This window comes from Gopherus flavomarginatus, chromosome 6, assembly GCF_025201925.1.
Source record: "Gopherus flavomarginatus isolate rGopFla2 chromosome 6, rGopFla2.mat.asm, whole genome shotgun sequence".
NCBI classification, from domain to species: Eukaryota; Metazoa; Chordata; order Testudines; family Testudinidae; genus Gopherus; species Gopherus flavomarginatus.
Genome location: NC_066622.1, coordinates 85,627,429 through 85,654,528, shown reverse-complemented (window position 1 = coordinate 85,654,528; position 27,100 = coordinate 85,627,429). Strand labels below are relative to the sequence as shown.

Here is a 27,100-nt window from a genome sequence, read left to right as displayed (position 1 = left end):
ATTTTATGTAGGTTCTGAAGACGAGCAAGATATCACAGAGCCTGTATCTGCAGCAGGTTGCAAAATACCTCAAGGGTTTCTCCCTGAAGAAACACAATGGATTAAACAAGAGAACCTCTACTTCGTAGCAGATACAGTGTGTGTGTGTGTGTGTGTGTGTGAAGTTTTTTTTTTAAATTTAAGACTTGGATCAAGGAAACTGTAACAAATCAGGCCCCAGTTTGTAGGGCTCACTGTCTCATGATTTGTCTGTGTGGCTTCTTTTACAGCTAGACCAGTTCTCCTGAACTTCTGCCCATTACAACTACAGCAAATTACTCTAGATCTAGCCTGGTCTAACTTTGCATTGGTAGCAATAAAGTGATTAGTCCTGTTTAATGAATTTAAGATTTGTTGACTTTCAGGGTTGTGTCCTATATTTCTAAAATGATGACTGGTTCATTTTAGCTATTAATATGTATGTAACCTCCTTTCAGATGGATCTCCTGATTGCAACAAAATTAATATATATTTATTACAATAGATTTAGGATCCACAGACTCTACTCAGGATCACAGCCCCATTGTAGTAGGTGCTGTATGCATACATGGAAACAGTCCCTTTTCCAAATGTTAGTGGTCTCCTTGCTGCCTCCCCAAAAGAAAAAGCTAAATACACTAAGCCATAAGGAGGGGCAAAGAGTTATTTACAAACTCGGCTCATGTTTTATGTTAAAGGTTAAGTTTTCTGCTGACTCAATTCACTGTGCAAACAGCTTTGCTTTTATAGCTAAACAGGCAAATTTAAAACTGCCAAACTTGTTTTAAGCTTGACTGAAGTTTTCAGTGACCCTTGTTTTTGAATCAAAAGAGAGGCTGCTGAATGAATAAGACCACACAGACATAGGCTCAATATAAGCTTGAGTCTGAACATGTATGTGTGATGTTAGTCTATATGATTTTATAAAGATATGCTAATAAGTGAATATAATGTAACTGAAATAAGCTTCATGCAAAAGGTCTCTTGTAAGGCATCATTACAAAGCTTATAATCTACTGAGTGTGTTCATCCTATTTCTATAAATGTTATCACTCGTGTCAAACTAGAAATATGAAATATAACTCTGAGGGCCTACTGTAATTATGCAGAGTGTGGGCAATTTAATGGTGGTTTGGAATCTTGATGGCTCCAATCAACCAGGACAATTGACTGTGGATGGCTCTGTTTGCAGGCAAGCCTTCCTGTGAGTCAGGCTGGGAGGAATGAAGGCTTGGGGTCTTACAGTGACATGTGATCATGTCACCCGAACTGGAATCCATCTTTAAACCTGCTGCTTTTCCAGTGAGAAGGGGTAGGAACCTAGAGGGACAAAGGATTCCCACCTTATGCAAAAGATACAGAACAGAGGGGGCAGCCATCATGAGAAATTCCCTAGTTACCACCTGAGCTGGAACAAGGGCTGTACCAGGGGAAAGGACTGTGCCCAGACTAGGAAGGCATCCAGTCTGTGAAAGAAAAGTATTGAAACATCTTTGAGGGTGAGAAATTATCTGTACTCTGTTTTACTGTATTAGACATAGACTTGCGTGTTTATTTTATTTTGCTTAGTAATTCACTTTTTGTCTGTTACTACTTGAAACCACTTAAATCCTACTTTCTCTATTTAATAAAATCACTTTTTCCTTATTAATTAACTCAAAGTATGTATTAATACCTGGGGAGGCAAACAGCTGTGCATCTCTATCAGTGTTATAGAGGGTGAACAATTTATGAGTTTAACCTGTATAAGCTTTATACAGGGTAAAATGGATTTATTTGGGTTTAGATCCCATTGGGCATCTGAGTGTTAAAGACAAGAACACTTCTGTTAGCTATTTTCAGGTAAACCTGCAGCTATTAGGGGATGTGCAACCACGGAACAAAAATACTAACCCAGGAACCTATCCTTGCAACAAAGCCTGATGCCAACTCTGTCCACATATCTAGTTAAGTGACGTCATCATAGGACCTAATCGCATCATCCACACCATCAGGGGCTCGTTCACCTGCATATCTACCAATGTGATATGTGCCTGCAATGCCCCTCTGCCATGTACATTAGCCAAACTGGACAGTCTCTATGCAAAAGAATAAATGGACACAAATCTGACATCAGGAATCATACATTCAAAAACCAGTAGGAGAACACTTCCATCTCTCTGGCCACTCAGTAACAGACCTAAAGGTGGCAATTTTGCAACAGAAAGCTTCAAAAACAGACCAACAAGCAACTGCTGAACTTGAATTAATATGCAAATTAGACACAGTGAAGTTAGGCTTGAATAGAAACTGGGAATGGCTGAACCATCACACACATTGAATCTATTTCTCCATGTTAAGTATTTTCAGACCTCTTGTCAAACTGTCTGTAATGGGCTATCTTGATTATCACTACAAAAGTTTTCTCTCAATTAATTAGCCTCTTCGAGTTGGCAGGACAACTCCCACCTTTTTCATGTTCTCTGTGTGTGTGTGTGTGTGTGTATATATATATATATATATATATATACACACACTATATGTTCTTACTATATGTTCCATTCTATGCATCTGATGAAGTGGGTTGTAGCCCACAACAGCTTATATTCAGATACCTTTGTTAGTCTCTAAGGTGCCACAAGTACTGTTCTTTTTGTAGACCTGGATCTGAGTTTGCAGCAGGCTAGCGAGTCTAGCTCAAACCAGGCAGGGCACTGAAGTCCTAAGCTGATGGGACAGAAAAGCAGGGGCAGAAGTAGTCTTGGAACATCAGCTAGCAGCTCCCAAGAGGGGTTCTGTGATCTAACCCGTCACAATATGCATCATAACATCCACTGCAGTAATTCTGACCACAACAGATCAGTTCTTATTTCTGCCTGTTTATAAGTGGCAACACCCAATAGGTAAATTTTTTTTTAAACGGTGGGGCAGAAAGAGACCCACCACCTTATTGCATTTACGGGCTTTTCTGCTTTGGAATGTTTATACGGAAGTGAGACTTTGAATCTGAATTCATTTGAACCATTTCTCTGCAAACTATGATGACACTGCGCAACCCGGGGAGGGAAAACAGGAAGAAAAAAGTGTTGACCTGCCTTTTTCTGAAATTATAAATCAGTTTACAAGACCACTTTTGGCAGGCAAGGTGTGTGTGTGTGTGTGTGTGTGTGTGTGTGTGTGTGTGTGTGTGTGTGTGTGTGTGTGTGTGTGTGTGTGTGTGTGTGTGTGTGTGTAGGGGGGGAAAATCAGTCTGTGACTGAGCAGCATATGCACCCTGATGAGCTAGAGCATTTTTCCAACAATTCTCCTGCTCCTTATAATACCAGTAAAAGGAACAGGAGAGGATTTCCTTTGTCTATCACTAACCGTCTACTTGGAACATTCAGTGTAAAGTGTGATCTCAAAATGTGTCCCAACAAGCTGCAAGAGTAGTGTAGCAGTTAATACTGCACTTAACTAGCTCCAGTTGTAAAAAGTCTCTAATCACAGCACTTAAGCTTCATGCAACAGCATAAACAGAAAAGCATAGATAATTTTTTTCCAGAGTGGAACCATGCACTCTTTGGCCAAAGTTCAATTCACTTTGTTGCTTAGGCATTTCTAAACATTTGCTAATCTAGACCCTGTGGAATAGCTAAATTCTGCAAAGGATTTTGTTGCAACATAGTTCCCTATTCTAATCTTGTGACATCTTTGTACATTTTTTATGGTGCATTTAAAACATTCATAAGGGCAAAATGTGAGATCAAGGGTTAGTTTGGGGAATCAGTTTTCTAAGTAGCAGCATAATGCACTAGATGCCAGCAATGGCCTTCCTGTGAGCTATTTCTGACCAGTTTTCCCCTCATCAAAAGCTAAGTCAATGCAGTTTTAAAACCCCAGTCAATAAGCAAGCTTCATAATGCAGACACAGAAATGTTCAATCCCGCAAGGCTACCACTGATACTGAGTCACAGTGCTATATCCATGCACTGCTGAGGGGAGCAGAGAGAAGGGAAAAGAGTCAGAGCTGTGTAGAGCCTAGAAAGTGAAGATGGAATTCATTCCCTTCAACAAGCGTGAATATCGCCTGGGATGTTCTCACTTAAGGAATCAAAACTTATCATAAACCTTGGAAAGCTTCAATTACACCTATAGTGTAGCAGTTAATACTGTACTTAACTAGCTCCAGTGGAGTTTAATATGCCAATTGCTCTTAGGGGTTTCTGCAAGTGGCATTTCATATGTAATAAAGTATAGAAAAATTACCTGAAGTGATATATTGGTACATACAGTGCTGTGAACAGAGGCAAACCATTATCTATACTGCCATTAGCTCAGTAACTTTGGACATTAGAAGTTAAAGGAACACAACCTTTTTCTTCCTATTTGTCTTTTAGTAATATATACTGTATATACTCGTTCAGAAGCCAAATATTTTTGGTAAAAAAGATGCATCAAAGAATGAGGGTCGGCTTATAAGCAGGTCTATACCAAAATTTGATTATTTTAAAATCTATGGAATCATTGAATTGAATATCTGATACACAGTTGTTTTGTTCACCCGGAGCATCTGCAGGCATGGAGCCCCCCCAGCTCCCTGTGGCGCACCACTTCCTGCAGCTCCCATTGGCTGGGAACGGCAAACTGCAGGCGGAGCTGAGAGGCTCTGCACCTGTAGACATTCCAGGTAAACAAAATGTCCAGGTCCACTAGCAGCTCACCCTAACAGGCCAGGAGCCAAAGTTTGCCAACCCCTGAAATACAGGCTCGTCTTATGAAAGGGTCATACAGTTTTGGGTATTTTTCCATTTTGGGTGGTCAGCTTATAAATGGGCTATTGAATGAGTGTATACTCTGTGTGCGTGTGCGCGCGTGTGTATATATATATTTTTTTAAAGAAAATCAGTACACTGAAGATATACTGCAGGAACAATCCTGTCTTGGCAAGGGAAAGGCTAGCTGCCCTTACAAGTTATCTATGCCTGTGCCACCCCAAGATTGAATTAAAGCAATGCACTCTCCATGAGATGAGAGGGGCTATGGATAAAGGTTTATTAAAATCATGAATCATGTAGAGAAAATGAATAAGGAAGTGTTGTTTACCCTTTCGCACAACATATGAATCAGGGATCACCTGATGAAATGGATAGGTAGAGCAGGTTTAAAACAAACCAAAGGAAGTACTACTTCACACAGTCAACCTGTGAAAGTTGTTGCCCAGGGATGTTGTGAAGGACAAAAATGTAACTGCATTCAAAAAAGAATTAGATAAATTCATGGAGGATAGGTCCATCAATGGCTATTAGTCAGGATAGCCAGAGACCCAGAGCATGGGGCTGTACATCCCTAAATGTCTGACTGCCAAATGCTGGGACTGGATGACAAGATGGATCACTTGATAATTGTGCTGTTCATTCCCTTTGAAGCATCTGGCATTGGTCACTGTCAGAAGACAGGATACTGGACTAGATGAACCAACCATTGGTCTCACTCACTATGGTTTTACACTTGAAAACCAATGGGAAACTTCTGCTAGGGTAAAGTATGCCAGCCTGCTTGCTTAGTGGTGTTTCCTGCAGGATGCATCCCATCATCTTCCAATGCTCACTGCCACTGTGCAATTCACAGTGGTGTTTGACTCAAAGTCCTAATGGCTTAGGAAACAAGTTACACAAGAAACAGTATAAAGGTCTCTACAAAGGGTGATGTAACTATATTACCAAAATTTATCTCCTACAATATACTAATTGTTTACTAAAATACACTCCTAATTACAATACCAAATTATCTTTTACCTTAAGGAAAAAGGCTACTTAAAATTCTTAGGTTTTCATTTTTGTAAAATTTCATTTTTCTTTGAAATGGTTTGGTTACTATGATAAACAGTATGTACTTAGGGTTGTACTGCAATGGTAATGTCAACACAGATGTAACAAGCCTTGTGGATGCACGGGGTTGGGGGTAGATGCAAATGGTAGATGTGGTATATCTTGATGATTTTTTTTTTTAGTAAGTCCTTTGACACTGTCTTGGGTGATCTTCTCAAACAAAAAACGGAAATATAGTATAGATGGATATACTATAAGGTGGGTGCATAACAGGTTGGAAAACCGTTCTCAGAGTAATCATCAGTGGTTCACTGTTAAGCTGGATGGACATATCGGGGGGGGGGTTACCACTGATACTTATGCTGGAGCATGAAACAACTGATTTAAGGAGTCTCTTTTTTTATGAAGATGGAATCCAAAACAAGGCCTATGATAGTTGTACTGTATGTCTATCTAATAGAATTTTATAGGTCAGACCCTCCAAACACTTTGTTCCTTTAAACAATCTTTACCTTTCAGGTGGCTGAGGATACACAGTCTTTGGCCTCATTTTGCCTTAACAGGCACCAGACATGTTAGGGTTATTGCTATAACAATACATGTAATTAAGTGGTTGTGAATCTACTATATCACAGAATATATTCTTTCACCATAAACATTCCCATACTTTTAAAATCCTAAATCATGACCTAATTCTTAAGGGTAAATCTACTCTGAAAAGTGACTTTAAAAACAGCACTGTGGAGATTCATATCTATTTAAATGATTTCCAGGTTAAATTTACCCAGTTTACACAGGCAATTTCCCAGTCCTACAAACGCCATATGGCTTCTTTCATTCTCACACATCAGCACTGATAGATTCTGCAACCCAAACAATGCCTTGAGTGCCACCTGTGTAATCACATTGTCTTTAGAGGCTTTTAACAAATCTAATATATATGAAGGAATAAAGCGGCTCACATTCTTTGCTGTGTTGGTTGACATTAAAGTCCTGTGTGTGCTCAGAGTTGTAGCTGTGGAAACAACTTTGCTGAGTAAAAATATGCCCTTTTTATATAATCACCCTTCAGAGCAGAAATACACTTTAAAAACCTAAGTTTACATTCATGCTTTACATATCTTTGGCAAAAATATTCATATTATCTTCTGAGTCTACCTGTGCATTTGTATAACATTCCTGTCATGGTCCCAGCAGCTACTGTGTTCAGGTCATCTTCTGCACCTCGTGTTTTCTCTATGATGACTCCAAATGCGCTGTAAAGCAATGCTGGAAGAGGAATTAAAGTTATTGGTAAAATATCAAAATATTTGCACCAAATTACCTTGCCATCCATGTTCTAGAAGAGATAAGATTAACCAGGCCTTGGATTCTGGTCTCAATGCAGCTTTCAAAGCAATCCCTCCTGAGCCCACATTCATATTTTTCCATTTCTGATGGAGTCTTTGCAACTTCCCTTTACTCCTGCTATTAATGCCTTAAGCCTACATCTTTGGCCTTTTCAGTCTTTAACATTACATCATTTCTATTCTATAAGGAGGATATCTATGTCTATCCTCATTTTAACTGCACTATAAGCTCTGTTTCTGTTTGCATATAATAATTTTGTCCCTAAAGCTGAAGTGTTGCACCACCTTACACATTTAGTTAACAGGAAAGCATCAGTCTGAGGGACTGTCTCCGTGCCAAAAGGGAATCTATGAATCCACAGTAAGGGTGCATGAGCCCAAGCCGGCAAACAAACTAATCCCTGGTATAATGTAACAGTATCTAGAATCTTCATATAGGGTGAAGACTAGTAAAGAACTTCATATCACTCAAAACAGTATAGATACAATACTGTTAGTTATTCTTGCTGCTCTAAAAGCCAGATTACGATACCTTTGCTCACATGATTGTACTTTACTCCTCCAAAATCTGCTGCTCTTAAAATGCTACTGAATATGAGCAAGGATATTGATCTGGCCTAAAATGTGCAGTATTAGAGGAAAAAAATCTTGTTCAACAGAATCCTTCAAAATTGATCACTCCATAAATGGACAACTATAACACTACCGAACTATCTCTGTTTAGCAGAGACTCTTGAAAATTAACACAAACAGCAAGGTGGAAGAGGAGAGAGTTGCTCCTTATTTTTGACATACAACACACTCACTCTCTCTCTCTCGAGCTTCCACAGGAGAAGCCAGAACCAACTCTCATGTTATGCCTGATACTCCTAAGGACTACAATATGCTAACTAGGAAGGTGAAATCTGCACACTAGAATGCATGCCAGTATAAGTAAGACAAACACTGAAGGACGATTACTCAAGAAAACAAACACAGCTGTGAAGAATTTGTTAATATATCACTCATCACACTGGAACCTTGAACTGCAACAAGCAGCACCTTTTTCAGACATGCGTTTTTATCTATATTTTCCAGTTTTATAATCCAGTAATAAATAAAAAAGAGAACTGCCTTAATGGAAAAGACTGAAGGTTCATTTAGTCTAGTATCCTGTTTGACAGTGGCCAGTACCAGATACTGCAGAGTTCTTGTGACTTCCGCTGAAGTAGCAGATGTGGGATTATCTGCTCCTCCCACTGTGTCATCCAGATTTCTAATGGTTACAGATAGGCTTAAATCCTGAAGCACAAGGTTCGATAGCTCTTCCAAAAATTGGTGTAAGTTATAACTCTAGATATCTGTAAAATTATCCAATCCCTTCTAGAATCTTAAATTCTTGGCATCAACTTCCTGGCATCAAATTCTGTAGTTCAATTACACATTCTGTGAAAAGTAATCCCTTTGATCAGTTTATTTGATTTTCCCACTTTTCAATTTAATTGAATACCCCTTTGTTCTTATGCAAAACAGGGAGAACAGCAATTCCTGATCTACCTTTTTTAGACCACTCACTTTATCAACTTTTATCATGTCCCAACTTTAGTCTTATTTCTAAGGTAAACAACCCCAATCTTTTCAATCTCTCTTCAGGCCCTTGATCATTTTTGTTCTCCTCTGGAGTCCCTTTAGTTCTGCAATGTCCTTTTTAGGGTATGTCTACACTGCAGCTGAGAGTAAGCCTCCCAGCTGGGTAAGACAGCCTTGTGATAGCAGACTAAAAATAGCAATGTGGCCGTTACTGCTCAGGCTTTCAAGTTTAGGGAACTGTGTGGGCTTGAGAGCCTGAGCCCTGCTAGCTTGAGTCTATCTACCCAGGGTTGGGAGAATCACTCCAAGCTGCAGTGCACACATCCAGAAACTGGATGGCCAATACTGTACATAGTATTCCAGATGAGGGTGCACCATTGATTTATATAAAAACATTATTTTATTACTCACCATCCCATTCCTTATGCATCCTAACACATTATCTTTTTTTCAACTGCAGCTGTGCTGAAGCGGAGGTCTTCACTGACCTTCCTACAACACCACCTAGATCCCTTTCTTGGGCTGACATAGTTTTGCACCACACAGGGTTCTAAATTAACTAATCAATATGTCCATCCAAAGTGCATTACTACTTTGCATTTAGCAACACTGAATTTCATTTGCTATCTACAATGTTAGAGAGAGAGAGAGAGAGATACAAAGAAATCATTTTAGGATGTCTACTGTCCCTAATTACTCCTGTTAAGCCAGCAGGCCCACTGATTTTTGTCCAGTCTTCTTTCTTCTGATATATTAAAACAACCCCCTTTAGTTGGTTATTTTTACATTGTTAGCTATTTGGTCTTCAAAATCCATTTTGGACTTTCAAATTTCTCTCACAATGTTTGCTGTATTTTTCAGAGACAGAGAAAATGGTGACTAATGACTAAGCAATTGTCATAATACACATGAAAGGCTGAGAGAATAAGTTGAAGTTAATTCTACAAATGTCTCTCTGAGCAGAGGACTAGAGAACTTAGGTGCCCAACTTCAAACACCTGAAAGAGGCCTAGTTTTCAGGCAGTGCCAAGCACCACTCTCTGAAAAACTGGGCCTTTTAGATGTCTTAAAGTTGAGACTCAAAATCACCAGCTGTGACTGAAAAATTTAGCCATAGGCTACATCAACTCATTTAGTGGCCCAAAAAACCAAAATATGTTTTAATTTGCTTCAAACCCTTTGTACATTGTTTAGTTTGAGATAATAGTTTGACTTACCCAAGGATCCCAGAGTGTTGGCCCATAGAGCTCCTTGCCTTGTCACCATATTTAAAATTCTGAAGATTAAAAAAAAAAGTTCAATAAAACTTAAATATCTTATTTATTAATCAGATGCCCATGGGCCCCAATCGAGATGAGGATTGCATGGTACTAAGCATAATGGAATACACATTTAATTCTATATATTTAGTATGGTAATAACTATAGTATGAGAACCCAATATAAAGCCATTCTATCATCAGAGATCATGGTGTTTTTTTTTTTGTTTTTTTTTGCCTCTAGAGAGAGATGTATATGACTTCCTACAAGCCCGCCTGAAGTTTAAGTGATATATCCCTGATGCCAGTCCTCATGTCAGGAGACCATTTTAAACAGGTTCTTAGGTTTGATCCCTGCTGCTGTTCAGTTCAAAACATTGTTTCTTTACTTAAAAATGCTGCTTTCCACTTCTGGAAAATGCAAAATGACCATCTACTAGAGCAGTGGTTTTCAAACTTTTTTTCTGTGGACCCAGTTGAATTGTTGATGCTCATGACCCAACGGAGCTGGGGATGAGGAGCTGGGGTTTGGGAGGGGGTTCAGGGCTCTGGGCTGGGGATGAGGGGTTTGGGGTGCAGAAAGGGATTACGGGTTTGGGGGGCCTCAGGGCTGGGGCAGGTGTTGGGGGGGCAAGAGAGGGACAGGGCTCTGGGCTGGTGGTGCAGGCTCTAGGGTGGGGCTGGGGATGAGGGGCTTGGGGCGCAGGTAGGGGTTCCAGGTTGGGGGGGAGGGCTCAGGGCTGGGGTGCAGCCCTCCGGTGGCTCCCAGTCAGCAGTGCAGCCGGGGTGCAGAGGCAGGCTTCCTGCCTGTCCTGGCACCATGGAGTGTGCTGCCCTCCAGAAACAGCCAGCAGCAGGTCCAACTCCTAGGCAGAGGCGCGCAAGCAGCTCCGCACGACTCTCGCCTGAGGCACTGCCTCCCCTGAGCTCCCATTTTCTGGTTTCTGGCCAACAGGAGTGCAGAGACAGTGCTTGGGGTGGGGGCAGCACGGGGAGCCTCATGGCCCCCCTGCTTAGAAGCCAGATTGGCTGCTTCTGGAGCACAGCGCAGCGTCGGAAAAGGTAGGCACTAGCCTTCCTTAGCTGGGCAGCATCGCCAACAGTACTTTTAACATCCCGGTTGCTGGTGCTGATCCGAGCAAGGTGACCTTGTGCCTTATGTGCCGCGATCCAGTACTGAGTCGCAACCCATGGTTTGAAAAACACTGTACTAGAGTGCTTCCAAATGATACCATAATAATCCTCTTCTAGTCACATAAGGTATATTAGGCTTTGTCTATACTAGCACTCTTGTCGGTAAAAATTTTATCAGTCAGGGATGTGGAAAAAAACAACCCACCTCCCTGAGAGAATTAAGCATCAGTGCTATGTCACAGGAGGAGCTCTTGGTATAGTTACTGCCGCTCATTAGGAATGTTTTAATTATCATGGAGCGGCTGCTCGGGAAACCTCACAGTCATGCAACTGTAAGGACTGCAGTGTTGACATAGTCTTAGACTCCCCTAATGACTTAAGAAGTGGGGATGAGAGGAGGAAATTAGACAAGGAAGCCAATAAATTTTCCTCTTGCATTCAAGGTAGAAATGACACAGCTACAAATGAAAAATTAGCCACTCAACACTGAGTACAGTAACTCCTTGCATAATGTTGTAGTTATGTTCCTGAAAAATGCGACTTTAAGCAAAACGATGTTAAGCGAATCCAATTTCCCCATAAGAATTAATGTAAATGAAGGGGTTAGGTTCCAGGGATTTTTTTTTTAATAAATATACACACCCACATACCTCTACCTCTGACTAATAAGGATCTGGTAAACATGGAGCCCCAGAAAACACTATTATATCCAGCTGAAGTTACAGGAAGGATTTATGGTAGATAGGAAATGTAATTCCCCAAGTCAGATTCTGGACAAGACACTGGAGTTAACACCGTATTCTTGCGAAAACGGCCATGATATCTTTATAATCATCGAGTTGTCGGAACCTTTGGTTAGGTTTTACATCAGTTCTGAATGATGGCAGCCTAGTGCCCTCAACTCCCTCTGGTATTTATTCATTACTGACTCAAAGACCACTACCTACAGAATCGCCAGCACCAACTACTGCAGTACACTAGGTATCTCTGATCCAATTACTGACTTAATGTGCTCACTTGTAGTTTATGAGACGATAACCAGATGAGAGACCTTCCAGGAAACCAAAGTGTTCCAAGAGCTGAAGCTGGTGGACCTAGCAGACAGCACACTTCCTGCTGAGGTCAACACTGAATCAGTGCCCAAATTTTAGATAGTTTTTGTTCAAACCAGCCACCGTTCTTTCAGTCTTCACCATACTATTTTACCAAATAGAGGCATTTGAAATGACTCGACACTTATGTTAACAGTAACAATGGATAGTGCCAGGAAATATTTGGTTAAAAGAAAATTGCAGTATATTTAGAAAATTAAAGGAAATTAATTTTACATATTCATTTGCCCCTGGAATCATGAACACTATAGAAGCTTAAGAAATTTAATATTTCATGCATGGTTCCAGACTAGCGTTAAAGAGTGAAGGCAAATGCTTAGTGCACACTCAGGGAAGCACAACACTGTTCCACAGTGGTGGCAGCTGCCTTCAGAAGTGTGATGACAGACAGATGAAATGGCCAGTATTTTATCTCCCAGCAGTGTGACACTGTCAGGGGCATGATACTGCCCTGGACAGCTTACTGCCACTGGAATTCAGTGTCAAACTATGAAAACATGTTTTACATGTATTTGTTTCTGAATTATCAAGCTTGTTTCCCCATTACTTTCCTTTGTAACACTACACTCACTTTTCACTGAAAGACACAGGACAACACTGAATGCTGCTAGATTTAAATGAGTTGAAAGGGTATGGAGAAGTTCATGCTGAAACTATCAGGTGTAGTACAAGAGATGCTCAAGTAATATCCATCTATCTGAAACATCAACACCCTCCTTTTTCCCAACTTATCCATTTTACACCAAGTTTGAGAATGTAAAGAGTCAGGAAATTAAACAAGAATAGCAATGTTAATTGGGATACACCGCATACATGTTTTGAATAGCTGCAATGTTAAATTAAGTCTCTAGCTGCAGTACTGACTTTTTAAAATATTTACATAAATGTAAATTTAAAGTTAAGAATGTAGATTACTACTTTTTTTTTTAAAGCAATCAGTTAGGTGAGCTTATCTAACTAAATATTTCTGTACAGCACTGATGTGCCCTGACCATGTCTGGAGCCTTCACTGGTCATCTTGCTTTCATAAATAAGGTCTGGTTTGATTTAAGTCTATATTATAACCAGATAACAGTATAAAGAGAGATTAATAAACTACAGGCAAAGAACAGATTTTATGAAAAAGCCTTTGTAGTAGTTCATTCAAACAGTGATTGGCAGCAATTAAATTTGATTTTAATAGCATGCTTAAATTAAGCGAAGACCTTTCAGTGTAAAGTCATCAGAGGCACAAGGCTCAGTCCTACTCCTAATTACACTAGCGTCAAAACGTCCATCAACTTCAGTGGGAGAGAACTGTGTTGCCTGAGAAACAGACAGAAACTCCTGGCATACATTAAGTAACAGAAGATATTTCTGACATCTTCCAAAAGTTCTTTCACATTCTTTGTGATGGTGATTATTAAGGATATGATTACCATGGAGGTCATGGATTCCATGACTTTCTAGGACCTCAGTGACTTCGTCCGGAGTGGTCAGCCCATCCAAGCTGTGGCGTGGCTGGACCAACTACCAGAAGTCAGCCCCTGGTAGTGTTCCAACTGTTAGTTCCTCCCTCCCCTTGGGGATTTTTAGTAAAAGTCAGGGACAGGCTTCCGTGATTTTTTTGTTTTGTATTGCCTGTGACCTGTCCCTGACTTTTACTAAAAAGTACCTGTGACAGAATCTTAATCTTAGTGATTACCTAACAGAAAATGTAGTTTGAAGAAGATGTAACAAAATGAAACCAAGTTTCAGCTTATAAAAGAGAAATGTGAGGAGTGTCTACCCTTTCCGCTGAATATGAAAGGGTGGAACTGAGCACACTATTTCATTGGACTTGCATAAAAGGACAAACTTAGGTGGAGTCTGTGTGTCTGTTGCCCTCTGCTGGCTCAACTTGGTAGAAGTTTTTCATATGACATTTCTTGATTAAGAAAAGTAAATGGTTAATTTTCTTGCCTCAGTTTGCTCAGTGCCCCCTCCCCGCCTCCAAATCTATAAAGTAAGGATCTATTAATAAAAATCAACCATTTAGATAAATTTAGACTCTTCTAAAACATTATGAAGATAACTTTAGATTTATACTATAGGATATTTGGTTTAACACATTTTCATACTGAAGGAAAAGAATATACAAGCAATGCTCAAACATGAGCAGTCAAGACAAAAGGCATTGTATACATTTTAAACATGCAATTTAATACAGGTTCTGTACTATAGTTGAGAGGTGCCCCTGCCTTACCCTATACAAGCATAGCCTGCTGGCACTGGAGATGAGGCAGGCAAGGAGGCTGAAGGTGCTATAGGTGAGGAGGTAGCTTCCCCTACTCTGCAAGCACTGGGGTGGGGGGCTCAACCCTCAATCCACCCATTCCCCTCCCCTCAAGCCCCCATCCTTGACCTGCCTCTTCTGCCCCCCCGACCTCCTCCCCCCTTACTTCTCATGTCCTCGCTTCTCCCTCCCTCTCTTTTAAAGGCTGCAAGCCAGCTGACTGTCCCTGCAGGAGGCGAGGGAGGGGGAGACTGCAGCTGAGTCCTCACTCCTCCCCACTGCCTGGGGCAATCAGCTGGCTTGCCTTGTTTGGGAGACAGGGGAAGGAGGGGGAGCCTGCGCACCAAGTCCCCACTCCTTCCTCCTTCCCCAAAACGCCTGATTGCCGTGAGCAAAAGGTGGAGGAGGAGGGGCAGGCAGCCAAACAACATAAGAATGGAGCATTGCACAACTTGAAATAAACAAGTTCCCTAACTGATCAGCAAATTAATGAAACAACGTTAACTGGGATGACAAAGTGAGGAGTTACTGTAGTTATGCAAATCCAGTTACAGGAGTCTCCTTAACAAAATCCTTCTGAGGCGGAAAGCAGTATATGAAGCCTGTCTGTCAAACAATCAGCTCAGCCTGTTTCTGGAGTTTAACCTAGAGGTTTGGAAAGAATATAGCATGTGCAACACTGTAAGGTGAGATGAGTGCTAGGGATCTCAGGAGTAACAGCACCCCAGCACAAATTCTGTGCCCTGGCCTTTCCCAGGGGAACGTCCTCCTGCCCCCACAGAAAAAGAAAATCTAGGTGGACTCAGCTGTTTGCTTTCCGTGCTGGCATGGAGCCTGATTCTATTCTGAGGCTGGTCTACACTTATATTGGGACAGCTATGTCTATCAGGAGGGTGGAATAAAATGTATCCCTGACCAACATAATTATGTCAATAAAAATCCCTGCATCTATGCTAACTGAAGAGCACATCTGTCTACACAGACATCACTTGGAATGGTGGTGTTCCTACACTGGAAGAAAAACTGCTCCTTTTGGCATAGGCTGTCTGTACACTTGGGCGCTATGCCAGCACAACTATGCCAACATAGTCTCTGTAGTGTAGACATAGCTTAAGTCTCTCCCTGCCTAATCCTGCAAAGGCTGGGAGTACTGAAGAAAGAGTACTCTGTTCCAGATAAGAGGAAAAACAAAAACAAAAAATGCCTTTAGACAACTTGTAATCCCTTTGAGAGTACTTCAACTTGTAGAAATAGGTGGGTTTTCAATAAGAATCCAGGGAATGATTAATGCTTCACTTACTCTCTTTCCATACCCGTTTGAGAAGGGTCAACCACCACCACCACCAAAGCTCATTTAAAAAGTAAAATCAGCACTTAAATTAACCAAGACATTTCACAACTCAATTCACCTAATACTGTATTTACTCTTGGTACAACTTGTCCCACAGAAGAAGCAATGTACTTTAATTTTGTTATTGTAATATACTCAAAGTTAGCTTTGAGCCATTCTAATAATGATGGGGTGAAAGTATACATTTGTGAGTACATTTATATACTTACTGTACATTTCTAGGTTTGGACCAGGCCATGCTGTGTGTCTCCTTCAATCCCAGCCGCAGACCATTCAGTGCACCAAATGCAGCCCCTAGTGAATCATAACACTAGCCATTACTTTATCAACAATACAGTAAATGGACAAACACATTCATTGCCAATCTTGTAAGTCTACAGACAAGATTCAGGTAGCCATTGCATATGTAAATACATATACAGTCTGTAGGGAGAAAAAAACAAACAAACACTATCGAACATCTCTTCAGTTTTACTGTGTCTCATGTACTTGGGATTTAATACAGTAACATAAATCCTGCATTAAGATATACAGTAAATAGTCCCATATACCTGTCATACAACACCCTCCAATGGTAAAAAAGGCCAGCTCAAATCTTCCCCGAGTTTTGTTCGCTCCTGTAGGTAAGATAAACTCATCTGTATCCTGAAACAGAAGAAAAGGTAAGTGTTTATACATTTGTACTTTCCAAGTAGGCATGGTTTCAGACACATGTCAAATTCTCTGCTGGCTTAACCATGGTTAAAAAAGAAAACAAACACTTCCACATAAATGCTGCTGAACACCACAGAGGAAAAAAGATCAGTAATACCCTTGCTTCTCACTAATTAAGTATTCAGATGGAATAAATTAGTTGCATATTTAAAATCTCCCTTTTTTAGAATTTGTAAGTGGATGAGATTCTCTTCCTAGACTAGTATTTCCAGCTAACTCAATATGAAGTGAAAAAGCCAAGAAACTCAGTATGCATTCATTAATCATTTGTACGATGTTTGTTTATTACTTATGCCTCTGAAAGCACCTATGCATTCTCCGATTAAATGCATACCAACATAATACAGCATCCATTTTCTTTTTCTACTACTTTTATAGTTATTATAAAGAACCCCTTAGAGCAGTATAAGAGACCTATTCTGAGGATGTTTAGGGGCAAGGAATACAAAGCTATTGGTGGTTAAGCATTAAAAATGTGCAAAGATAATGTCTTGGAGAGTGATGCTCAAAGAAATCCACAAGTCTTTCCACAGAGGTGTTTCTCATTATCTTTCCAGATGAATCTGCTGTACATCAAAGGCAACCAATGGTAATACCAAAATGTGGCTGGAGGTAGGTCAATTACAGCATTTGTTTGGCTTTATCATGCAGACCTGCCAAGGTGAGATGGAAGAAGAAAGCAACATGACAGCTGCTTCTCTGGAGCACGCACATCAATAATAAAAGAATTCAGAAGTAAGTTTTGTTTTTTTTTAATAATGTTATGCAGTTTACAAGTCTAGCACAATATCTACCCTATATCCAATTAACATCTGAAAAAGGAAAATTCTAGTTTCACAGTTCTGTATTTTTTGAAAGTCAATATTGCATCTTCCTTGGTAACTTATATTTTCTGTGGTAAGATTTTCTTTAAGGTAGATAGTAAGTTTCCTTCTTCACTTAGTGTAGATGTAGCATCTAACAGCTTCCACTTTTGTTCTCAACACATCAGATGTAGGAGAGCAAAGCAATCAACGTCTGCATATTTTTTCCAGCAAACTCCTCCTTTGCCAAAGATATATCATAAGGTGATCCTGGTTTGGAATTCACAATATTCCCTAATAGTGTGGCTGTAGCATTTGATATTAAATGTACTGTTTGTACAAAATCTAGGGAAATTTTCTTTTGTCTTTTTCCAACATTATGACTTGTCCAAAAGAAAATGTCTTGCTCGATTCAAAGATATCTGTACTCCAGAAGTTTAGTAATTTTACAGTTAGTTCAATCAATGGGTAGACTTGGCCAAAAAAAAAAAGACTTCAGGCCTGGTCCATGCAGAAAGTTGCACCAGTTCAACTAAAGATGTGACATTAAACTAATTTAGTTAAACTGGAGCAATTTTGTGATTGGACACTCTTACACTAATATAAACTTGGTTTAGGAAGGAGTATGGCAGAAAGAGATCTAGGGGTCATAGTGGACCACAAGCTAAATATGAGTCAACAGTGTGATACTGTTGCAAAAAAAGCAAACGTGATTCTGGGATGCATTAACAGGTGTGTTGTAAACAAGACATGAGAAGTCATTCTTCCGCTCTACTCTGCGCTGGTTAGGCCTCAAATGGAGTATTGTGTCCAGTTCTGGGCACCGCATTTCAAGAAAGATGTGGAGAAATTGGAGAGGGTCCAGAGAAGAGCAACAAGAATGATTAAAGGTCTTGAGAACATGACCTATGAAGGAAGGCTGAAGGAATTGGGTTTGTTTAGTTTGGAAAAGAGAAGACTGAGAGGGGACATGATAGCAGTTTTCAGGTATCTAAAAGGGTGTCATCAGGAGGAGGGAGAAAACTTGTTCACCTTAGCCTCTAATGATAGAACAAGAAGCAATGGGCTTAAACTGCAGCAAGGGAGATTTAGTTTGGACATTAGGAAAAAGTTCCTAACTGTCAGGGTAGTTAAACACTGGAATAAATTGCCTAGGGAGGTTGTGGAATCTCCATCTCTGGAGATATTTAAGAGTAGGTTAGATAAATGTCTATCAGGGATGGTCTAGACAGTATTTGGTCCTGCCATGAAGGCAGGGAACTGGACTCTATGACCTCTCGACGTCCCTTCCAGTCCTAGAGTCTTAGAGTCTATGAATCTATATCCATTGCATCTGAAATGCATAGGTGCAAACTAAACAGATAAACCAGACAAACTGCTGTAAAAGTCCACACATAATTGCACTGGGTAACTTAATCAGTTTAATGTCACACCTCTAGTTCAACTTTTCTGTATAGATTAGTCTCTGCTATATCTTCTCAGAAAGCAACATTAAAAAAACAAAACAAAACAAAACCTTAACTAGCTCCTTCCCCTGTCTATTCTGTCGGAATCCAAAAAATTCTTTAACTTCACTGTTCCCTAAAATCACTGGGGACATTGGATGAAATTCTAGAAAATTCTGGCAGTCATGTTGAGTGCACTATAAATTACAAAATGAAAGAGAGACACATTCATACACCATGACATCTAAATGGTATATATGAGTGTGTTTAAGAGGCCAGAAAATTCATTTTTCCCTACTAATGTCTAAGAGTAGTTATATTGTCTGTAGGCTCTCATTTCTTAAGCAATTAGGCATGTTAGCTATTATTAACTTGCTATACCGATATGTAGAATATTGAACCAATTATCTTGAAACATGGTTTCAAGAAACCTACCTGAAAGCTCAGAGGCTAGGCCCAGCCTACTGATTTTTAATATAATTCAGATGAAGAGGACATTAGTGGGCAGCAAACTGCATCAGTTTGTGGCTGAATTAAGAACGGTCTAAAGAGGTAAGCAATATCCTGGCACTCATCTTTATGGTTTATAAACAAAGCATATTGTCTAGGTTTTCTACAATATCAGATAATACTGCATTCACTTAATTTTTGTGGTATTTTAGAAAAGGCAGTCTCCATAATCCTTCAGTGTTAGTTCTGCGTTATAAGAACTGAAGAACAAAATGAGACACAAGAGCAGAGAAGATGCAGCGTGCTAGTTTGTTAGAAAATATCTCTTGTGTACTATTGCTGTAGGAATGTTGTCCTGTAATCTCTTCCTGCAACAGCTCATAGTTAATCACATTTCAGCAAATAAAATATCTACAATGAAAGTGGAAAATTGACAACTTTCAAACCATAGCAAAGATAAGCTTTATTCGGAGCTTTTTAATTAATTTTTTTTTTAAATGGTGCTGACCCAGTATCTATACTGACATGAAGTCAAAGGCAGCCAAATTGCAGATGCCAAATAACCAATGAACTCTCTGGGTTTTGAATTGTGATTTTTTTTCCCCCCCTCTCTCTTCCCCTTTTGGCCATGCGAAGTGGTGGTGTTCGTTTAGTGCAGTCACCTGGAAATCTCAAAAGTAGCACCTAAGTGCTCACTGTGTTCTCAGCATAGATATTTTAGCAAAAATCTTTTATTTTGCTGCAGTTTAGGTGTTTTAACTTTGCTTTCTGAATATCTAAATGAAGTATGGTCTTTTACTTCAAAGTTAGGGTAGGCTAGCTTCTACTTGTGACAAAGTGGGAATCTTTTGTAATATTGTTATTAATCCTATGTGTATCTCAGTTTCCCCTATATTGTGCTAGCTACCCAGTGGTGGAAAGAGGACTGTTTGCTCTCAGGGCAAGCTAAGAGATGGGTATGAATATGCCTACCTGTCTGAGTTTGAATGGATCATTTAAAAAAAGATTGGTCAGGCAGACCCTTTATCAATAGAGAATCTGGGAAGACAATGGCAAAGCCAATCACCAGGATGTTAACACCTGGCAATGAATGACCCAGAAGGAAATGGATCTTCCCACCCCTCAACAGGAAAGCTGAGCAAAATCCCCCATCTTGAGAACAAAGGACCGAGAAGGTGTGAAGTGAGAGGATAAGAGCTAGCTTCTGGAAGGAGTCTAGGCTCTCACCTGGGAACAGATTAAGGTCAGACAGAGAGAGAAACAGAGGGCTCGTCTACAGTGGCAATGCTAAAGCGCTGTTAAAGCGCTTTCGCAGCAGAGCACTGGGAGAGAGCTCCCAGTGCTCTAAAAAATCCACCTCCACGAGGGGCGTAGTTCCCAGCACTAGTGCACTGTCTACACTGGTGCTTTACAGTGCTGAAGCTTGCTGTACTCAGTGGGGTGTTTTTTCACACCCTTGAGCGAGAAAGTTGCAGTGCTGTAAATTGCCAGTGTAGACAAGCCCAGAGTCTGAACATAGGGTTCACTACAGGGTTGGCTAGGGCTCTGGGCCCAGATTGGACCTGGACTATGTTTTACCCTTAATTTCTCTATGCTAACCTAAGGACTTCAGGGCGGGAGAATAGCTCAGTGGTTTGAGCATTGGCCTACTAAACCAAGGGTTGTGAGTTCAATCCTTGAGAGGGGCCACTTAAGGATCTGGGGCAAGAATCAGTACTTGGTCCTGCTAGTGAAGGCAGGGGTCTGGACTCAATGACCTTTCGGGGTCCCTTCCAGCTCTATGAGATAGGTATATCTCCATATATATGCTGTGTTCCAGTTGACTAATAAACCCTACTGCTTTGACAATGCCATTTGAGGGTCACTGCAGATGCTTGGTGAGATGTGTTAATCCCTGAATATGTAAGTCAAAAGTCTATTGCAGTTAGATTCACTGAACAGAGCTCACAGCATGAAACATGAGTGCTGGAGCCCCAGATGTTCAGCCTTAGGAGGCGGTGAGGCCCACCCAGGAGCTTACTCTGAAGCAAGAATGAGCCTCCTTGGGGGGTCTGGCATGCTGAAGGGATTCCTCCAAGAGACTATTCCAAAGCTGGGGGGTATAGCACAGATCCAGTGGATTCATGATGCTATTCTCTCAATTAATATTGTTTGTTATATCAAAGCAACAGTTGTTGAGAACGAAGGAAGTCAGTGTAGAATCCTTACTTTTCAAGGGAAAGGGGAGAGAAGACATCTGAAGAAAACATTTCTTCCTTCTTTGCATCAACACTCTGAATTGAGTTTTCTGAGTGAGTTTTTGCAACACAATATGGACTGATAACTACTCCTGATGGGATTCTGTGCCAAAAAATTAAAAATTATGCACCAAAGCAATAAATATGCACAAAACATTATTTTAAAATTCTGCAAATTTTATTTGTCAAATAAATGTGGAGGTTCCAGCATGGCATTGGGAAGCACAGGCCACTGGCTGCATAGAGGTGGGAGATCACTGTGCAGCTCCCCACCCGGGACACAGACTCAGTGGTGAGGCTGCACCCAACCCTGACACAGCACAAGGACCGGGCCTGCCCCAGAAACTCCCCAGGGCCCTGCCCCTCTGTGCCAGGTGCACCAGGTGTGAGTAGGCAGGCTCAGCAAGGCAGGATCCAAGTATGGAAGGACTTAGTGTAGGAGGGGAATCCACATGTGAGTTGAGAGGGTTCTATGTGGGGCAATCTGGATATTGGTGGCTCAGTGGGGGATCCAGTGCACAGGGGCATACGGGGGGGGGGGAGGAAGGGGAGGTTCTGGGTGCAATAGTAAAGGGACTATGCAGGGGGGTCCAGGTGAAGGTGGTTGTGGCTCAGCAGGGGAGGGGCTTGGGTGTGGAAGGTTCAGTGGGGGGGCCCAGATGCTGGGGGAGTGGGACTCAGTTGGGTGGGGATCCAGGTGCAACTGGCTTGTAGAGGTGGTGCAGGGGCACTGGGGCTCTGCAGGGAAGTTCTGGGTGCAGTGAGGCTTGGCAGGAGAATCTAGGTAGGAGAGGATCTGGATGCATGGGGACTAGGTGGATAGGGGAGCAGCTCCCCATACAGTGATCCCTCCCCCTGCAGCTGAGGAGCGATGGGTACAGGGAAGGGGGAGTTTTCAGAGCTTCCTGCAGCCTCGGGAGAAATCTGGAGGTGGGTCTGACCCAGCCCTGAATACCGTACAGGGGAATAGGAATTCCCCTCCCCCCCAGCCCAGTCAGGACTAGCAGCTGAGCCCAGGGCAGGGCAGCCGGGTCTTCCCCAGTCCAACTCCTGCCCCACAGTGATTTACCTCTCTGCCAGCTGCCCTGGGCACTCAAAACATACTGCTGGGGAGAGTCGCATAACTGCCCTTGTGGCTTCCCTGTCAGTCATTTTTCTGCAGGGAAGCAAAGAAATCTGTAGGGGACATGAATTCTGCACATCCACAGTGGCACAGAATTCCCCCAGGAGCAGATAACTAAGGCAAATCTGCCACCAGTCATGGGCCCGGCAGTAGGTGTAAAGACTTCTAGGATTTTCCAAATTCAAGATGACTGACTACCCTAGATATGTCGATACAACAGATGAAGGGGATATTGTAGAGCAAGTTAAAGAGGAAGTAAGAAGTCAAGTACTATTTCTATTGGTTTATACACTACAGGTTTTCACTTTTGAAAAAAATCTTTGAATAGAATACAAGTGTTGTTTTCTCTTACTTAAATTAAGTTTGATTCACCGCTGAGGTTACAGAATATTTATCGTGTGCCTCCTGAAAGCTTTGCAATTCCTAAACTCACTGAATGGAATCTCTTTTCAAGAGAGTTGTTACTTTTGCTATCTTAAGAGTGAGCACGTGTTAAACTCATGCAAAATAAAAGACTGATGCTAGATCAGAAAAGTAACACATACTGCTGTACTTGTTTAGCCAAACACATTTCCTTAAGTAGCAGTTCCCTCTCGACCCAGCAAAGCTCCTAGATGTGACAAAATCTTTATTAAGATCATATAACAAGTTATTTGCACTAAACATCTGTTCAAAATTGACATAAAGCAGCAGCTATCTTATTAGTGATATTTTTTGTCATATTTAATATAACAATGAAACTGGGGAGCAAATGAGGTTTTCCGTAATTGTTTAGTTTCTTTTATCTTCTGATGGTCTACAGAATTTGCATATTACCTACATCTCGGGCAGATTAAATATAATAGCGAAGCTGGGAACAGGCAACAGGGGATGGATCACTTGATGATGATTTACTTGTTCTGTTCATTCCCTCTGAAGCACCTGGCATTGGCCACTGTCCAAAGACAGGATACTGGCTTAATGGACCTTTGGTCTGACCCAGTATGGCCATTTTTATGTTAACTTTTTGCAAGATTAATTTTGCAGGCAATTTTTAGTTTAAAAATAATCCTGCTTTCTTAAAGCAATATTTAATTTAGTAATATTTTTGGTTTTAGTTGAGAAGTATGTTGTACTCAGTTGTGCATTCTCAGGTGACATCTAATTTACACTGCCCTTGTACACTAAAATATTTGGATATTGCCAAAACATTTTTCTTAAACACTATTGTTTCATAAGTCAGCTGTGAGTTATTTTATAAGTGATACTTTTAAACTAAACTAATTCTGATGTAGGTGATCTCTCCTCCTGGGTGTAGGATCCAACAAAGGGCAATGATTAAGTGTAGTAGTGAGGGGTGAAAACATCAGTTTCACAACTGATACATCCTCTTGTGGGGTACTAGATCTTGACCTGGAAGGAAGCATGACTTAAGATTCTAGAAGTTCCATTTCTAATTTGGACTAATTCACACTCTGTCCCTAAACTGGATTTCTCCTCTCAGGCACTATGACATCAAGAAGTTGTACTAAGTACTGTGCTGAAACTCAGTTCTCAGATTTCAAGTGATCAATAGTATAAAATTTGTATGGAATCATATTATTAAGTTTTAAATTTTCTGCTTAGTTCAACTTGTCCCTGATATAGAAGAGAAACATCAGACTTCTTTACTTTAGGAAAAGCAGCTCTACACAAGGGAGACAGTGACTCATTCAAGATATGACTTAATAGGATCAAAATAGAAATATGCTTCTTACCTGTATTAAATATCTGGGATCCACATTTAAATAAGGAGACAAAGGGTTCATTCCAGTTACTGAATGAGGAAGAAAAAGAATGGTTACTAAAATCAGTATGAACAAAATCTTCAAGACTGAGGCAGAAACGGTGATGGGAAGAGGGCTGACGAAAGAGGGCGGATATTATTTTGATCCGGTCATTTAAAATCCATTTTTCAGTTAATTAAAACTGTCAAAACTATTATTTGATATCGCTAGTATATACACATTTCTACAGTAATAATATACGGCATGACATGGAGGAGACAAACACCATGATCAAGGAAGTGATTGGTGGGAAACCTGGCTTCTATTCTCTACTCCACTACTGACATAAGGTGTGACCTTAGAAAGTCACTTAACTTCTGCCTCCATTTCCCAATCTCTCAAATGGGATGATGATACTTACCTACCTTTGTAAACCAATTTATCTACAGATAGACTAGTACAAGTTGTATAGATTATTCTTAAGTGCAAAAGTTACAAATTTATTTTATTCTTTAAATTTACAGCCAAGTTGAGATGAGGAGGATGAGATTTTGTCCATAACCTGTGGACTCCCTAAAACAAGTAATTAAATGTTTACTATAGATCCACTTGCTTAAGTCATACTTAACTGTCAAATTCATTCAACTATATATAAAGTTTTGTATAGGTCAGCTCAAACTGAAGTTTTTCTTAAACTAAATAGTAAGATCCGATTATCACTCCCAGCAAGGATGTGATCATTTTCGTGTTTCTGTGCCAAAAAGCAACTTGTATGAATAAATACTGGCCCCCGCTCAGGCAGCACGCCAGTAATAGCGGTTGGAAACACGGAGAGACAGTCAAAGTGGCCAAGGCCTCAGCTCACACCTCGATTAGTGCTTTCGCTGAAGACGGATGTATTCCATGCCGACACCCCCGCCCCTCCTACACAGGCACTGGCTCCTCGGCGATTGCACAAGGCTAGGATCCGCAGAGGGCAGCTCACCCCGCCCGGTACCTGTGCGGCCCTCGTGACTGGTGCCAGCTGCTGCTCAGGGCTCGAGTCAGTTTCAGGTACCGGTGCACTGGGGCGAGGGGGGGGCGAGGGAGGGCGCCCCCCCCGCGGGAAGGTTACTGCGGATGTTCCCGCGGTTACTGCGCCGCCAGCTTCCCCATTTCCCCCTCACTACAGCCCGCCCGTGTGCCCGGTTCTGCCCCGTGGCCTCGACTCCCGCCCGTCCCCGGGGCTATTGGGGAGGCGGGGGGGGAGCTCCCGGCCGAGCGTGGCGGGAAGGGCAGGACGCCGGGCCCGGCCGGCGGATACTCACACGGCACCCCGGCCAGGTCCGCGTGGGAATAGCCCGGGCCCCCGGCTCCTCCAGCGCCGAACAGGCCGCCAAGGCCTGAGCCCTTCGAGTTGCCACCGCCGCCCTCCATGCAGCCGCCTTTGGACAGGGCCTGGCCCTGACCGAGCCAACCAACAACGAACAACCTCCCCGACGCCCCCTCTCTCGCCCGCTGTTACTGCTGCCGTAAAGCGAGTCCTCAGCGCCGCAGCTTTCGCGTCTCCTGTTCCGCTTTACGACGCCCGGGGCATGTTGCTTTACGGTCTAAGGAGGCGGGGTGACGGAGGAACTGTTGCTATGGGGAGAGGGGGAGACATTTTGAGGTGTGTGGCAGTGGCAGCTGCTCCCCCATTGACCTGAGTGCAGCCCTCGTGCTGGTCCGTGTTCCTTGTCCGCTCGCTGCTCCCCGGAAGGTCTGGGGTGTGGGAGGGCTGCTCCCGACCCCCCACGCGCCTTGAGCAGCGGGAGGATGTGGAGGGGAAGGGCCCCTGACTTCTCTCCTTTGGGGGCTGCCTCTGCCCCCCGGTGAGCCCAGCGCCGCAGCGCGTTTGGGGGTGCGCGGAGCGGGGGGGTCTCCTAAGCATGAGTGCAGGGGCTGAGTGTGAACCCCCCAGCAAGAGAGTCAGGTTGGACCCCCCCGCATCCCCCACCCCCGGCTCGGAGGAAGAGCAGCCCCCTTCTTTGGGCAGAAAAGGGACACTGCAGCCTCCGCCTCCTCCTCCTCCTCCTCCATCTCCCCCTCCCCCTCGGGAACGAGGGCCCAGAAGCAGCGGTAGTAGCCAAAGCTTGGCAGCCACGGTGGGGAACAAAGGTTTGTGCCACCCGCCTGCTTTTCACGTTCTTGTGTGTATCTTTGTGTGGCTGTTTTTCATCTCCTGTTTGACTTGGTGTGAGGGGACAAGCCTTTCCCTGAATGTGTGTGTAACTGATTCCCTCGCCTCCATGTTCATCGGAGAAGCCAAGGTTTTACTAAGTGCACAGAGACAAGTATGTTGTTCAGTCTTCTGATTGTTTTGTTTACTTTCATGTACTTTAAATAAACAGGGCAAATGGTGTCTTCACTAATACTCCCTACTTGTCACCATCTTGCCTATAGAAAGAGTTAATTTCTCCCTTTTTTCGTGGAGCTAGACTTGTTAAGATTTGATACTTTTTATAATCTTTCATAAAATAGTTTTGCTAGATGTATATTGAGAGCATCAGTTAACCTAGTTAGAAAACTGACCACTTTTCAAATATTTAAAGTGCTATCTGCGTGATGAATTTAATGGAGAGAAATGCTTATGTTAAATTATAAGGAATTCACATGTTTAAATAGCCAAAAGTTTCTCATGTTCATCCAGATGTGGTCATCCAAATGGTCATCCAAATCATGTTTATCCATGGGGATTACAGGAAGTAATGGCTGTCAGATTTAAATATTG

General features: G+C 41.9%; 2 protein-coding genes, 1 long non-coding RNA gene and 1 other non-coding gene across 8 annotated transcripts in view; 1 reads left to right on the top strand and 3 right to left on the bottom strand.

Moving 5' to 3' along the window:
* Positions 1-25,873, bottom strand: part of TIMM23B (translocase of inner mitochondrial membrane 23 homolog B) — a 31,668-nt gene extending 5,795 nt beyond the window's left edge. Inside the window, exons 1-6 of the mRNA XM_050958617.1 lie at positions 25,659-25,873; positions 24,343-24,401; positions 16,386-16,479; positions 16,044-16,128; positions 9,943-10,001; positions 6,966-7,076 (exon numbers count right to left, since the gene is read on the bottom strand). Coding sequence (XP_050814574.1) covers positions 6,966-7,076; positions 9,943-10,001; positions 16,044-16,128; positions 16,386-16,479; positions 24,343-24,401; positions 25,659-25,767 — 517 coding nt within the window. The 5' untranslated portion in view covers positions 25,768-25,873. The remainder of the gene's footprint in view (positions 1-6,965; positions 7,077-9,942; positions 10,002-16,043; positions 16,129-16,385; positions 16,480-24,342; positions 24,402-25,658) is intronic.
* Positions 12,503-12,703, bottom strand: LOC127054638 (small nucleolar RNA SNORA74). Its single transcript, XR_007775312.1, has one exon. It is a non-coding gene; the product is annotated as a small nucleolar RNA SNORA74 (small nucleolar RNA).
* On the bottom strand, positions 16,812-21,542 carry LOC127053616 (uncharacterized). Its single transcript, XR_007775091.1, has 2 exons — positions 21,455-21,542; positions 16,812-17,201 (listed from the first exon to the last, which is right to left on the bottom strand). It is a non-coding gene; the product is annotated as an uncharacterized LOC127053616 (long non-coding RNA).
* The window catches only part of PARG (poly(ADP-ribose) glycohydrolase), a 131,586-nt gene continuing 129,620 nt past the window's right edge, over positions 25,135-27,100 (top strand). Inside the window, exon 1 of one of the 5 annotated variants that reach the window (XM_050958570.1) lies at positions 25,135-25,404. Coding sequence is in view for 1 of the 5 variants with exons in the window: in XM_050958564.1 (XP_050814521.1) it covers positions 26,259-26,487 (229 nt within the window). In the remaining 4 variants the exon portion in view is untranslated. The other 4 variants (XM_050958567.1, XM_050958564.1, XM_050958572.1 and 1 more) reach the window with 4 other exon arrangements.